At 41.2% G+C, this 16,911-nt stretch overlaps 1 protein-coding gene across 1 annotated transcript in view; it reads left to right on the forward strand.

Moving 5' to 3' along the window:
* The window catches only part of LOC126188534 (facilitated trehalose transporter Tret1-like), a 52,154-nt gene extending 38,312 nt beyond the window's left edge, over nt 1-13,842 (forward strand). The window contains exons 3-4 of the mRNA XM_049930135.1: nt 6,300-6,626; nt 13,519-13,842. Coding sequence (XP_049786092.1) covers nt 6,300-6,626; nt 13,519-13,842 — 651 coding nt within the window. The remainder of the gene's footprint in view (nt 1-6,299; nt 6,627-13,518) is intronic.
* The last annotated feature ends 3,069 nt before the right edge of the window (nt 13,843-16,911 follow it).

Raw genomic sequence — 16,911 nt, forward strand, 5'->3', positions numbered from 1 at the left:
GTCCTCAAACGAGCTTGCAGTTTCAGTAAGTAGGAAGGGAAGGAAAATGTTAGATTTGAAATTAACACCTTCGGTTTTCAAAAACCGCTGAAAGGTGGCTTATCGCGATAGATGTGCAACATTAATGGCAAGTGTCAAAAAGAGCACAATCATGAAGAAATGCCTCATAACAAAATTCAGACGCAAGGAATCATATCTGACCTAAAGAGAAAAGCCATAGAGGATAATTGTGAGAGACCATCAAAAACAATTTACCAGGAGTTAAAAGGAGAAGACAAGCAAGATATAACTACGAGAGATGTCAACAATTTTTGTAAATCTATTCACAAAGCTAGGCGCAAAATTCTGCCAAAACTGCCCATGAATGCTGCAGATGTTCATGACGTTATCAACATGCTGGTTGCGGAAATCACAGACGGGACGAAGTGTTTATTAGTAAATAACACCGAGAGAAAAGTGATCATATTTTGTGACTCTGCAAACATTAAAACATTAACGCAGTGTGAATCTATATATGTTGATGGTACGTTCAAGTGGTGTCCAAAGTTTTTTTGTCAGCTGTTCACAATACTTGGATTAGTTAAGGGTCATTACATTCCATTGGTCTTCTCTTTATTGAACGACAAGAAAACTTCGTCGTATCAGTATGTATATCAAACCGTTGTTGATAAATGTAGTGATATAGGTTTCAATTTTTCGCCATCAACTGACTTTTTCAACAGACTTCTGACTTTGAAGAGAACATAATGAAAGCTGGAAATGTAACCATAATTCATAAAATGAACACTGAGATAGAATATGTGTTACAAAATTTTGATTTGCTATCTTAATAAATTAACTATGAAGAAATCAAGGCTATAAATTATTCCATTTTCTAAAAATAATTGTCTAAATAAGATAAAAGATAAAACTTTTAAACATAAAATACACACGAAAAAGTTTTACATCTTGTACTGTAACTTCATATGCTTTCCTTTGCCTGCTTGGAGTATTCGTAACGTTTAGAACTGCTACCTGCTTCAAACGGGAGGATTCGGTCCCATCGCTTTTCGGACCCTTGCGGGCTTGGGGGGATTCGGTACCATTTTCCTGACCGCGGGAGGATTCGGGGCAGCGCCCCCAGGAAAGTTTGATAAGACTGCTCTTGTTTTCTGTACACATAAGAGATGTGCAGCAGTCTGCGACTGTTTGCTGATGACGCTGTAGTTTACGGCACAACGTGCTCCACAAGTGACTGTTGGGCATAATAGAATGACTTGGCCAGAACTTCTATGTAGAGTGATGAATGGCAGCTTTCTTGAAGGTTGAAAAATGGAAACCAATGGAGGTGAGCAGAAGAAAATATCCTGTAACGTTCAAATACAGTATTAGTGGGTGCTGCTTGATACTGTGACATCAATAATACGAGTAAATATAGACTGAACGCTGCAAAGAGAAATGAAATGTTAGGAGCACGCGAGGTCGGTTGCAGACGAGGCGAATGGTCAATTTCAGTCGATTTGGACAATTCTAGGAAAATGTCGCTTGTCTTTATAGGAGATCGCGTACAAAACCCTGGTGTGACCCTTTCTTGAGTACTGCTCGATTGTTTCGGATCTCCAGCAGGATGGATTAAAGAAACACATCGAAACAATTAAGAGGCATGTTGCTAGATTATTGAGAAAATTCAGAACCCCGGTTTTAACAACGTAGTGTAGAACAACCCTACTGCCATCTAAATATATCCCGCGTAAGGGACACGAAGACAGGATTAGAGAAATCAAGATCATTACTGAAGCATATAAAAAGTCGTTTTCTTCTCGGTCTAATTGGAGAGGAAGGGCAGAAAGATTGACTGGTGGTAATTCGACGCACCGTCGGCCATGCACTATATCGTGGCTTATAGGGTGTGTGTGTATGCGAAAGCAAAATATTTCTTGCGCTCTCTTATTTCTCTTATTTTATGACGATACTCATTTCTCCATATGTAGGTAGGAGACAACGAAATATTTGGCGTAGGAAGATGGTGAGTGAAATGTCATCAAAAATCTCGCCATAACGAACAATGCCATTGTTTTTATAATCACCACCACATTCGTTTATTGTGTCTATAACACTCTCTCAAATATTTCGTAATATTATAAAACTAAGTGCCCTTCTTTCAACTTTTTCGACGTACTCTGTCAATTCTGTCTGGTAATAATCCCATTAGTCCAGGACAGATGGACAAACATAGTATGGGCAGTCCCTTCAGTATTTCTGCTGCATCATGGTGTGTTCTCCCAGTACAACACAGTAGAAATACCTTTAAATTTATCTGCTTTATCTTCTAAACAAAACACAATAATGTAACTCTAGACATATAAAGACCACTCAGTGAGAGGTGAAAATGTAAACGCAAGTAAACTGAATGACTGACGTCAAACTCCGTCTAAACCGACCACAGCCTGACGAGATTTTCAAATAGGAAAAATTTAAGACAATAATATTGTTGTCTAAAGCTGTTAAACTCTGTTTCCTTTTTTTCTGCACAGTGAACCAACACACGGTACTGTAATCTAAGTGTCAGCTACTGCCAGCTGCGGTGGACGAGCGGTTCTAGACGCTTCAGTCCGGAACCTGCTACGGTCGCAGGTTCGAATCCTGTCTCGGGCATGGATGTGTATGATGTCCTTAGGCTGATTAGGTTTAATTAGTTCTAAGTTCTAGGGGACTGATGACCACAGATGTTAAATTCCATAGTGCTCAGAGCCATTTGAACAATTTGTGAGCAGAAATATTCTACGTCCCTCACTGGCAAACTGTGTTAGTGTGTAGCCTCAGTGTACAAAATTAGATTTCCAGACGACTTTACGCGATAAAATCACAAGTTCTGCGGAACTGCTAGCAGAAAGTAATCAGAGTCCTGGCTATTTATAAATTATTCAGAAGTCCACAGTGAACTCATGGGAAATAATGCTACGTGTCGCGAGTGACGAGCAAAAAAAGTCTGTCTCCCAAAACGTATGCGGCTGGAATACCGCTCAGGCTTGCACAGATCTTGCCTCAGTCAATCCAGTTTCCTACCATTAATTTTAAAATTTAATGCTCAACGTCATCGTGATCAAGTTCCCTGGAAATGAGGAAGAGAAGGAAGAGGACTACCCTGTCTGAACACGCCAGTTTTCAGACAAGATAAGAATGTGCATGCGCAGGCATTCACGCATGAGGTAAGAAAATTCGGGGAACCCATTCTGCACAACTTACATGACGTTAGGGTATAAAAGTCGGAATACTTGCTTAGAGGCTATTAGTCGATGTTGCACAATCAGACGTCACCAATGCAGGAAATACTATGCTTGCGAAATTGAATTCTGCTGCCGTAAATTACATAAATAGGAGGTTATAAGCTGATTTTAACGTTTCTAGTTGTTATGAATGATATGTTTAGTTCGAGTATTGTAACGAATAATAGTGTAATATAAAATAAGGTGAATTCAGTGAAAAAGAGTACTTTTTCTTATTGCTCCTACAGTCGCACATCTAGGCCTAATTTTACAAGAATGGGAATAGTTGGCGATGTCGTGGTGTCAGCATTGACACATTCATGGGTCGTCGGCCGAGGAGGCTCATCGTTAGGAGTGTTCGGTGCACTGTGTGTTCAGACACACTTGCGCACTGCCCAGCATTAAAGTCTGATGTTAATTTCGCCACAGTTCGCCGCCTGTCCTGCTTTACCACTCTTCCCAACCTACAACGTCCGACTTGGGTAATGAGGGGTGGTCACCCAACCCCACGACCTCTGGACGTGGTTTCACCTTGGTCTGGTCGAGTGTTGAAGACTCACCACAGCGCTCCTCGACCACCCGACAAATCGCGCAGTTTCCGAAATGCTCGTGCCGATTTCATTCTTCTACGGGTCTCAGTTGGAGGATATTTGCTATAGTTTGTAAGAGGTATGCGCTGCCCGTGATATAGAATCGCTGACCAGAGAGCAGTGTTGACTGCAGTACGAACTGTGTAACTGTAGCAGTTAGTTGTTGCTAGTCGCTTGTCTGAGATGGTCTGCGCTTGTCTGCAGTCTGCTCTGGTCGGGAATCTGGAGATGCAGTATTGTTGTATAAGGTAAAGAATCAGCGTCGCGCATATCTAGTAATGTATCTGAACTGTCACCCAAATGTTTTAAAAATGTCCTAATAATAATTTTGGTAACATAAAGTAATTTTTTTTAAAAAAAGCATCCATTTGAAAAAAATCAGTTGCTTCCTTTCACAAGTCACAGATGTATAAGCCAGCATTGCACGGAGCTGTGCCGGAAAAATGTTAAGTAAGAGCAGATATATTCGTCGTTTTTATTGAGGTAAGAATTTTTGCTTTTTATTCAGAATGATCTTACAGGGCCGCGACGCAGCACTGCTGTTGTCCAAATTTTACCAGGTTACTGAATTTATTTTTTTATTATGAGGCTCAGGAATTTTCCTGTTTCGTGCTTACATTAAATGACAAAAGAATTTTGTGGATACATTAAATTGGGAACCAGTTTTGTTCTGAGGTCACACGAAAATGACAATCGCTATCCATAATAATAATTATTTATAATTTAATTTTTTTTAAAATTTCAATTTAAAAAATATTCACTTGGCGTGAATATTATTTATGTTCACATTTTCTGTTGAGAGGTTGTGGTGAAGAATTTTACGTGTGGGGAGGTTACACTTGGCGACCCTGCCAGGATCGTATTTCTTTGTGAATCTCTGAAAAGTAGTAATATATCTGCTCTTATTTACTTAAATGTAGTTTGCATCTGACGCAACGCTTTTACTAATTTGTCACTCTTTCTTTCACAAATCATCGGCAATTTATTGCTCTTTGTTGTAATTGTGTTTGTTCCATATTTTGCTTCGTCTTTGTTTCATTTTGTGCTTAATTTAGATTTGTGTATAAATGCCACGAAAAACTGTTAACAGTACATCGCGATGTGCAATGAGTGAAATAGTCGACTCAAATAATTTGAGCGATAATACTTGCGACATTCAGTGTAATAATGATGATTCCCTAATTACAGACAATCAGCGTATACCTCTTACAAGTTATAAACTCGATTAGAGCTCGCCGGTTTCCACTCACCGACATACTTACAGTATGTTACACACTGCTATATTAGAGCTACAGTTCAGAGGCCTCAAGGGGCAGAGCGTTGCAACTTGCTCCAGTGAAGCAGGGAATACGACCGAGTAATGTGCATGACATATTACACCTCGACCGATATCGAGAACAGAATGAAGAGATCGTCTCCTTAACTGAATTGTCATCACATCTGATTGCCAAGCAGTAGGCCCAGGTTCGATTCTCAGCCGGATCGGTTTTTTCCACTTTGGGTCTGGGTATTGTGTTGTCCTCATCATTTGATCATCATCGGCACGCAAATTGCCCAGTGTAGCATCAATTCAAAAGACTTGCAGCTCTTTGGCCGATCTTCCTCAGGTAGGGACTCGCAGCCATGAATGCCATACGACAATTTCATTCATTTACTAAATAAGAAAATTCGGAGGCATTACATTTTAGCAAGCCCTCGGACACGAGGCAGCATGGTAAGTGCTGCAGCTGTGTCGTCTAGATGACTTCCTTAGCCGTCCAGTCACCATGGATGAGAACTAGATGTATTACAGTGAGTAATAAACAAAGGAGCAAAGGAATCCGTGTAAAAGTGTGGATTCACCAGCGCCGTAGAGGGTAAAGACATAAACATCACCGGCCAGGAGGATGCTGAATGTATTTTGGGACTGACAGGCCGCCGTGCTCACATGGGCAGTCAGTCAGTGAAGCATACTACCGAAATAGCCTAATGAGCTTGCAGGACGCTGTTAAGACGAAACATCAACGGAAAACTATTCGAGTGTTCGCGCCTTACAACGCCCCAGCTCAAGATCAAGGCACACATGTTGTTTCATTTATCAAATTTTGTCTCGCTCCCTGTATTCTCACCCGACACACCGTTATATCTTCCTCTTTCCTACGATGAAGAAGCAATTGCGTGGCAAGCACTTCCAGAGTGACAGTGTTGCGATTTTCTAGATGTTCCCTTAAAAGCCAAAATGCAGACTACGAGAGTGAAGGTTACCCTCACGTTATCCATAGTTGAGAAAAATGTGTGATATTGAAGGATGATTATACCTGCAAGTATACTTACCACACACATCGAAAAGTAATCCGTTAGGTGACTTCTAAGTTTATCTTCATTTTTACCATTTTTCTGTTGCTAACGAAGTTCATTGTTCTTATAGATGTCAAGATATGTCCCTTAAAATCTCTTTTTATAACATTCATCTTTATGGTAACAGCTATCAATGGTCTTTACGATGTGCGTGGTGCTGAGCGGCGTCGACGCCATCAATGCCAACACGCTGCATATACTGGTGGAAAGTAACAGCTCGCTGGACCCGGAACTTTCGGCCATCGGTGTCTCCAGCAGCACGGTGCTGTCCTGTATTGTCTTCTCCCTCGTGGTGGACCGACTGGGTAGGAAGCCACTGCTGCTGTTCTCCTTATGTGGCTGCTGCGTCGCCACTACATCCCTCGGCGTCTACTTCTTCCTCATTGTCTACGCCAGCGAGGGCGCCACAGACGATATCTTCTGGCTGCCTCTTGCCAGTCTCATTGTCTTTTTTGTAAGTAACTAACGTTAGCCTTTCCTCATATCTGAGTGCTTTTGTTTTTATTTGGTCATTAGTAGTGATGGAGCCCTGTGAAAGGGGGAACAGAAACTTTAACTAGCGTACCCACCTTGCATGAGATGACCCAATAGGAGGTAAAATTCCTGCCTTGCACGATAAAGACGAACACAGGTGCAGTCCTCGTTGAAATATCCACGCCATAGTATTCTTCCATGGCCCTAGAGGCGCCAGTATTGTTGTGTACAATTTCGTACACAATGGTAAGGACAGATGGACTTCAGAGTGGTGTGGCAACTGTCGGCGTAGGGAAGCTGGACAGGAGTAGAAATGATTAGCAAGCAGTAAACGGATAATTTACTTAACTTGTATTCTTCCAAACGAGCGAAGATTCTTTACAAATAATGCAGCTGGAACGAGAGTCCAGCTGATACAATAGCAACTAGGATGAGGACCGCTCTACTAATCATGAACGATGGTGTCGTAGCCATGAAACTCCAAGAACAAGTGGGCCATGTGTCTGCCACCGGTCGTCCTACAGCGTGGCGGCAGGGGGTACTCGTAGTCCACAGCAACTGGAGGCGTGGCTCAGTGGGCGCGCACCATTGGATCCTCCAGATCCCTCGCGACCACTATTGGCGCCAGACGGAAACTTGCAATTCCGTTACCAATTCCGCGACGCTCGTGGGGTGCTATTGATACGTGACACCAAAAAAACAGAATGATTTAGTACATCCACATTTTATCAGAGCGTAGGGGTTTCTTCACATTTTATCAACGATACTGTGGCACGGAGGTTTCAGTAAGTACCAGGGCTGCAGGAATGTACCAGCAAACGAACGAGAAATTAATTTCGTTATGTTTATTTTTTAGAAGTTGTGATTGATACGAGAGCTATCGGAAAGTAGGGAACAATCGACCGTTAGATGGAAATCACAGTGGTAATCCGTTGAAGCTTTGCACAGAAGTTTTGGTCAGTGCCTCGTGAAAGCGTCACGTCGTTCTTCTTAGTTCTGAGCCCACAGTGAGCACGTATAGATGCACAGAAAACTGTCTCCCGCCAAGTGTAGGTTTATGTCCAGAGATTTCGCCTGATTTCGTGCGACGCCACACAATGTAACTCTCAAGCAGTTCCTTATTCATGACGGTTCTTGGCCGCACACTGTAGCAGCAATGAGGAGGCTCCTGCAGCGTTTTCGATGGGGAGCGATCACCCACCATACAGACCGGACTTTGCTCCCTGTGATTTTCATCTCCGCTCAGAAGCCCCGCTGACTATGAATACAACATTTTTGTGCAGGAAACGACCTGCAGTCCAGCTTAGAAAACTGTCGGAAAGCACAGGGAACTGGCTTCTGTTACGAGGGTAATAGAAAGTTGTCACAACGCTACAACATATGACTAAGTTAAGTCGGAGCGGCGACTATGTACAGAAGTAGCTCGAAGATGTACCTAATTATTGCAACTATGTTTTGATTTTTCTCTGTGATCTCGATGTCACGACTGATCGCTCCTTACTTTACAAATAGCCCTCGTACCTTAGAACAAACCCTCGCAAATATGGGTTTCTTCGCTTGGTACCTGTACTACACATGTGTGGATCATTCGAACAACCGTCATTGAAGTGGAAATGACGGTGAGGTTAGAGAGCCTGTTTTCATGTATGAGGTTTCGTGTACTCGGAGACTGCACTTCTACGTTGCAGTGCTTATGCGCGGCCCAAGCAATTAAGTAGCGCAGCGAAAGAGGAGTAACTGAGTGATCTCAGTGTCGCTGCTCCAGAGTCAAACAACTACGTCACTACGGATGGTACTTCAATGTTTATCCGAAGATTGTAATTACTCGCATAATTCAGTAGTTAACGAGACGAAAATGTGGGCGTAAAATCCTTTACGTAAATTTCAAACATCCCATTCCGCGATTCCACGTAATATAGGCACGGTTGACATTGTAATCATCGACTGCTTCACTACTGTTAACACCACTCTCTGCGTTTATATAAGCAGATTTCAGATTTTTTTGTATTAACATTTACAGAGCTTGTTTTCACATCAAACATTGGCACTATCAAGAGGTAGTTAACCTTGCAAATTAGGGCAATTATTACCCTCTTCCAGTCTGAAAAATTTCCATTAATAGTCGGTGTTGACTTTTATCGTATTATCTGATATTCAAAGATACTGATAACTTCGCACTTTCAACGGCACTTTACTTTCTCCGATTAGTTAGTGCTCGTTACAATACTCAGGGTTGCTCAAAAGTAACAAATATTCAGACTGCTATCGACACACATAAAACACTTCAACACCGAAAACACTGTAGTTCACAAACGGAGTCGCTGATTATAAGATATGCCACGTATTGTAAAACTTGAAATAAAATTTTCGTGGCTCAAAGCTGAATACAGATACATTGTTTCCCGTTATATACAACATTTACTTTTACTTGTACATTTTTATAACCATAAACGTAACATAACAATTATATTCTGTGTGTTGTCCCGATGCACAGCCGCCGACCGTAGAAAAATCTTATTCGGCGAAGTATAGTCTTTTTGTACTGTGGAAAGCTGCTATCGCTCCCACTCGGATGTCGCGTCACTCATGTACCGAAAGAAACATGTGCAAAACGTTATAGGCACTTTCTTCCAATTAAAGTTATTACTGCTATACAACATCAACTAATACCAAAATAAATGATAAATTTGCCTTCCCGTGTGTCGGCAAGGCAGCCCGAATACTGCATGGCACATTGAATTACAAGCTGTATATAGCAAGCCTCATATGGTGTGTACCCCGTTTCCGGATCCAGCCGCGAAAAGTACACGGAAACAACGACCGTTGGTTAGCTTCCGTGTGAACTAGAATCTCCATGGTATCTTACTGAGATATGGATTGCTGCGCCAAAATAATGCCACCATTGTCCACGGACGCAGAATACTACCTGGTGGCGTTGCAGGCAAGTGACGGGGAGAGGAAAGTATATAAGCGGAGCAGAGACGGGTGGGAAATCATTCTAAGGCCGCTACGGAGGAAAGTTGGGAAATCCACCGAAATCAGTAACTTTGGTTAATCTCATGCAGTCATTCGGTTTCATCTGCAGGTTTTAGGATATTGATACCTGTGATGTGCGTATTCCGGTTAAATTTGTTAGCACACATTTTCAGTTTCGCAGTTTCTTAATGTTTGGATACCAGTAATTTCAAGCACTGGTTAGACTCTGTACCTGCTGACACAAGGTCCTATATTTATTCGTTAAGTTGTGTTCAGCAGCAAGAGATTTTTTTTAGATTGCTGTACTTGAAGTGTGGTAATGGGCTGAGAAACAGTTCGCACAGACAGTCTGACATACATACCGCAAAGTTCCCTTCGAATACTGTAAACACCTTGAACTCTGAGGTAATGACTGTAATTCAAAGGACACACCATGTCTTTGATTTTATTTGGCGGCCAAATGACGGTTTTAAGGAGCGTTTATACTTTTCCGCCTCGCTCCTAGTCGCCGTCTGCCTGTGTTTGTCTCTGATTCCATACACACCTAGAGAGAACCGTGCACGCTATTCCAGGGGTCAATATGTCCAGTTTCTTAATAGTAACTGTCGCCGCAGCCGCTACACTGTGGGACTAACTAAAAATTATAGAAAGCAGCAAAATTACTGGGATAGTTATTACCTTCTACGTAATGCTTGTGCGTGTGTAGCGGAAGAGATATGATGGCAAGTAGTATTCTCTTTAACAGTACTCACGGCTTTAGAGTAATACTTCATCACGTTGGGCCACATATAGCAAAGGAAAATAGAAACTACACAATCGCGCTACCAGAGGCAATTGACATTTCGAATTCTTGGTACTGGGGAACATTGCTGTCGTCTGATATTCCATTTCAGCACTGCCTCGAAATCTAACAACGTCTCAAAAGTTTTCGAGGCACTGCTGGAAACCCTCGAAAATTCCGTTAACTCTCCTATACCAGCGGAGCGGCGGGGACATGTAGTTCTTTGTGTCAATTACTTGAAAATATTGCAATATAGGCAGCTTTTATTGTTTTAATGAAGTCTTCTACCAGATTACACAAAAGTTTTAAATTTTCCAGTTAAATTTAACACTGTACATAGGTCTTTCCCAATAAATGTCATATTCAATACTTCCAGGTTTTGGACCCTAATTACACATCACTATCGTTTTGAAAAGTATGTCAGTAAAAGTCAACAACAACCAACAAAATTTGAAATAATTATTTGATACTGAACGTTGACGCTTAGTAGTCCAAAAATATGCAACTATGTGTTTACCTCTGAATACCTCAACACCGTTGAGGTGTATGGAATACAAGGACTAAAAGGATAACACATCTCCCTTTACATATATGGAGGGGAGTGTGGTGGCGCCGGCCGGAGTGGCCGCGCGGTTAAAGGCGCTACAGTCTGGAACCGCGTGACCGCTACGATCGCAGGTTCGAATCCTGCCTCGGGCATGGATGTGTGTGATGTCCTTAGGTTAGTTAGGTTTAAGTAGTTCTAAGTTCTAGGGGACTTATGACCACAGCAGTTGAGTCCCATAGTGCTCAGAGCCATTTGAACCATTCTTTTGAGTGTGGTGGCCAACGAGGGTTCTTATTAAAATATAATCGTTTGGCTTCACCCTCACATCTCTACAGAAGAGAGGTTCGGTACAGGGTGAGATTCTTAATTGAAGTAGAATTTTTCGCACTCGTTGGAGGCTTTGGACGCCAAACATATTACTTTGCAGTAATCACACAACAGAGGAAACAGCTGTTTCAGTTACAAGTACGATATTAATGTTGTTCCATTCTCCTTCATCGACGCAGCATACTTATGTATCAAATTGGCTCGTAAAGGAACCGGGAAGTCTTCATCATATCAAGCGCCCACAATCACTCCCATTCTTCGACAGGTATTCCTCTGAGATGCGAACAAAGGGTTGTAATTTTGTACACGCTTCCATTGTTGTTTCCAGGATGCATTTATTTATAAGAAACTAAAGATAATTTCCTTTCATTTGTCTTTGTAATCCACCAAATTAGCCAATCACATACAAGAAAATGCACGACGATGCTCTACAGAATCCATGTACGAATACATCTGTCTGACCACTCGACCATAGTCGTAACACAACGGCCAATTTAAACGTTTGCCGAAGCATCACTAAAAAAAAGATGCCTTCAGTTACAGATAGTAGTTTTTATTTCAGTAAACGACGAATTTGGAGCCTTGGAAGCCCATCTTCAGGTGCTCATTCAGTCTATATAATTTATCTGTCCACGTCAATTCCTGAGAACAGTTTACTGCTGGTCTATTTTACACTGACGACCCTAAGAAACTGATACACCTGCCTAATATCGTGTAGCCTCCCCCTCCCCCCTCACCTCCAGTGAGTACGCAGAAGTGCCACAACACGACGTAGCATGAACTCAACCAATGTCTAAAATAGCTCTGGAGAGAACCGACACCATGAATCCTGCACGGCTGTCCATGAACCCGGAAGAGTACGAGGGAGTGGAGATCTCTTCTCAACAGCACGTTGCAAGGCATCATAGATATGCCCAATAATGTTCATTTCTGGTGAGTTTTGTGGCCAGTGGAAGTGTTAAACTCAAAAGAGTGTTCCTGGAGCCACTCTGTAGCAATTCTGGACGTGTGGGGTGTCTGATTGTTCTACTTCAATTGCTCATGTCCGTCGGAATGCACAATGGGCATGGATGGATGCAGGTGATCAGATAGGATGCTTACGTCTGTGTCACCTATCTAGAAGTATCAGGGGTCCAACATCACTCCAACTGCACACGTCCCACACCGTTACAGAGCCTCCACCAGTATAACAGTCCCATGCTGACATGCGGGGTCCATAGATACATTGGGTGGTCTCCATATCCGTAAACGTGGATCCGTGCGATACAATTTTAAACGAGACTCGTACAATCAGGCAACATGTTTCCAGTCATCAGTAGTCCAGTGTCCGAGTTGACGGGCCCAGACGAGGCGTAAATCTCTGCGTCGTGCAGTCATAAAGTGTACACGAGTCGGCCTTCGGCTCCGAAAGACCATATCGATGATGTGTCATTCAATGGTTCGCACGCTGACACTTGTTGATGGCTCAGCATTTAAATTCGTAGCAATTTCCGGAAGGCTTGCACTTCTGTCAAGTTGAACGATTCTCATCAGTCGACATCGGTCCCATTCTTGCACGATCTTCTTCCGGTCGCAGCGATGTCGGAGATTGGTTGTTTTACCGGATTCCTGATATTCACGGTACACTCGTGAAATGGTCGTACAGGAAAATCCCCACATTATTGCTACCTCGGAGAAGCTCGTGCGCCGACTATAACACTACGTCCAGAATCACTTAAAACTTGATAACTTGCCACTGTAGCAGCAGCAACCAATCTAACTACTGCGACGGACACTTGTCTTATATAAGCGTTGCCGACCACAGCGCCGTATTATGACTGTTTACATACCTCTGTATTTGAATACGGTTGCATACACCAGTTTCTTTGGCGCTTTAGTGTACAAAAAGGCTTTTCTGGAGATGAAACGTTATCGAACGTTGACCTAGGCTGTTTGCAGCATTGACGACGAATTCACTTTTTTCCAAAACCGTAAAAAGGCTACTCAGCTAGGATGTATGAGCTCGTATACTTTAAAAAAAAAGACGCTAACAAATTATTAAACAGTAGTAACTTTACCATTTAAAGGCATTTATTCAGAAAACTATTCGTAAGAAATTTTTTGCGCTCCAGACCTGAAATCAAAAACATAGCGTGCTTTGTGAGTGCAGAATGATGGGCTAGTTCTGTATGCGAAAATCAGATCACTGAACTGTTCGGTAGTACTAAGTTGACGAAAGATGCACGGTGATTCTTGTTTCAGGTGTCCTTCGGCATGGGCTTGAACTCTCTGCTATGGGTGATGCCCAACGAGCTGGTGCCGCCCTCGCTTCGAGTGCTGGCCTCCTCCTCCGTCTACGTCTTGGTGGCGGTGTTGGGCTTTAGCGACACCAAACTGTTCCAGGTGGTCACCGACGCCTACGGCGCTTTTATACCTTTCTGGTTTTTCGCGACGTGCTCTTTCCTAGGGATTATCTTCGTGTGGTTCTTCATTCCTGAAACCAAAGGACGCTCGTTGGCCGACATATCATCTGAGAAGAACGTTGAATCTTCTCCACACCATAACCAGTCCAGCCAACCAACTTGATCACTCAGGCGAATATAGACGGTATTTTAGCACCCTGAGAGATACAGCAAGCTGTATAGTGCCGACAGGGGCTATACCGTATCATCTACATTGTTAAATTGCGACTTGCATCTCTCAATCGTTAATGTTGGACTAATGATGTACACTTCCTGTGGAGGAACCGGTGGAAGGAAGACAGACATCGCTTGAAATGGAGAACCTCTGTGTTTGTAACCTCTGGAATGTGGTAAAAACCTACGACACAATAAGTCAGAAAGTGGTCCCTCCGACAACATCAACAGCAGAATCCTGTGTTCAGTAGCCCCAGATTAATGAAATCAGACTCTTTACGTGGGAAAAACTTATTCTTCTTTTTACATCGTTGTAAAACAAATGTTTATGTGTTTTTACTGGTACTTGTAGTCAGTTCCCTTATGTACTTTAAAGGCCTACGATATAATACCTCTAAAAGTGGTTCCTCCGAAAAGAGCAGCATCAGAATCCAGTATTCAGTAGCCCAGTGTAATAAAATACCCTTTACATAGGAACAACTTACTTTTATTTTTTACATCGTTGTATAGTAAATGTTTATGTTTCTTTACTGGTACTTATAGTCAGTTTTCTTGTGTACTTTGGAGGCCTACGACATACTACCTCTAAAAGTGGTTCATCTGAAAAGAGCAACAGCAGAATCCAGCATTCAGTAGGCCAGTGTAATAAAATAAGACTCTTTACATAGGAACAACTTACTTTTATTTTTTACATCGTTGTATAGTAAATGTTTATGTTTTTTTACTGGTACTTATAGTCAGTTTCCCTGTGTACTTTGGAGGCCTACGACATACTACCTCTAAAAGTTGTTCCTCTGATAAGAGCAACAGCAGAATCCTGTATTCAGTAGCCCAGTGTAATAAAATAAGACTCTTTAGATAGGAACAACTTACTTGTATTTTTTACATCGTTGTAAAATAAATGTTTATGTTTTTTTACTGGTACTTACAGTCAGTTTCCTTGTGTACTTTAGGGGAGTACGACATAATACCTCTAAAAGTGGTTCCTCCGAAAAGAGCAACAGCAGAATCCTGTATTCAGTATCCCCAGTGTAATGAAATCAGACTCTTTACGAAGGAACAAATTACTTGTATTTCTTACATCGTTGTAAAATAAATGTTTATATTTTTTACTGGTACTTATAGTCAGTTTCCTTGTGTACTTTAGAGTCCTACGACATAATACCGCTAAAAGTGGTTTACCTGAAAACAACAACAGCAGAATCCTGCATTCAGTAGCCCCAGTGTAATGAAATCAGACTCTTCACGAAAGAACAATTTACTTGCATTTTTTACTTCGTTGTAAAACAAATGTTTATATTTTTTTACTGATACTTATAGTCAGTTTTCATGGGTTCTTTAAAGGCCTACGATATAATACCTTAAAAGTGGTTCCTCTGAAAACAGCAAGAGCAGAATCCTGTATTCGGTAGCCCATTGTAATAAAATAAGGTTCTTTAAATAGGAACAAATTAACTGTATTTTTACATCGTTGTAAAATAAATGTTTATATTGTTTTACTGGTACTTATAGTCAATTTCCTTGTGTACGTTAGAGGCCTACGACATAATACCTATAAAAGTGGTTCCTCTGAAAATAGCAACGGCAAAAACCTGTATTCAGTAGCACCAGTGTATTGAAATCAGACTCTTGACAAAGGAAAAACTTACTTGTATTTTTTACATCGTTGTAAAATAAATGTTTATATTTTCTTACTGGTACTTATAGTCAGTTTCCTTGCGTGCTTTAGAGGTCTACGACATAATATCTCTAAAAGTGGTTCCCCCGACAACAGCAGCAGCAGAATCCTGTTTTCAGTATCCCCAGTGCAATGAAATCAGACCTTTTACGAAGGAACAACTTACTCGTATTTTTTACATCCTTGTAAAATAAATGTTTATATTTTTTTACTGGTACTTATAGTCAGTTTCCTTGTGTAGTTTAGAGGCCTTGTCTGGTATTTTTAATGAGTTACCTTACCCTCACCGATTCTCTTTCTTTTTTACACTGTAGGGACTAAATTATTATTGTGTGAATAATTTGACCTATCTAAACGGAAGTCACTATTCAAAAGACGGTATTTCTCTATTATTTTGACGACATGATTATGATCTTTATCTTTCATTTAAACCTACTTCTATACTCTGAAAACCAATGAAATGGGACTAGTTTCCAGTATTACCAAAGATTGCAGTTGCTTTGAATAAATGCTGTGTGCTTTTCTCGCTCTCCTTAATCGTGATATGGTACATATAGGTGGATCATGTGCGATATTTCCGGTACACTGCTGCGTTCGACATAGAATCGAGTTTGTTGGAACAGTCAAGTGATATTTGACTTGCACGACGCGAATTACCTACAATAATAAGCTCTGCATAAATTTGACACTTTCGTGAAACAGCATTAAATCCTACCACTGCACAAACTCCTGTTGTCTTTGAACAAATTTAAAAGGTCTCATACAGCACTGGTATGTATGGATATGTAAACTTTTAAGTAAAGGTAACATAAAAAGACGGAAATGTCCTCCCATTTACCAAGTAGGTTGTAAATGAGCAATTCCATCCCTGTTCCCATATTAGAATAACAGATAAAATCTTCACCATACTTTAATCAGTTTGAAAACAAGACAGCAGCATTCAGATGAAACAACCAAGGCATTTTTCAGGTGATACAATTAAGACAATAAATCATAAATTAAACGAAGAACAAACGAAATACACTGTAATAAAGCGACTGTAATTTTTATCACAAGATTAAATGCCCGTTCTTGGAGTTTGTACCAACAGACCCCATTAGGTCATGGAACGAGCAAAAGCTCGAGAATTGCATATATCAAGATTGCAATTTTTTATTTATTTATTAGTTACGGTTGTTACACGTGATCAGCGTGATAGAAATATTTCAGTCTGTGTTTCAATAATTTTTACTGTTACATCCATAGTAAATTAAAAACACCAAGAAAGGTTGTTGTGATAGTACCCACAGAAGCAACTAGATCGCAGGCCAATCAAAAGATCGGAAAGAACTCGGGATTCCC

This window comes from Schistocerca cancellata, chromosome 5, assembly GCF_023864275.1.
Source record: "Schistocerca cancellata isolate TAMUIC-IGC-003103 chromosome 5, iqSchCanc2.1, whole genome shotgun sequence".
NCBI lineage: Eukaryota > Metazoa > Arthropoda > Insecta > Orthoptera > Acrididae > Schistocerca > Schistocerca cancellata.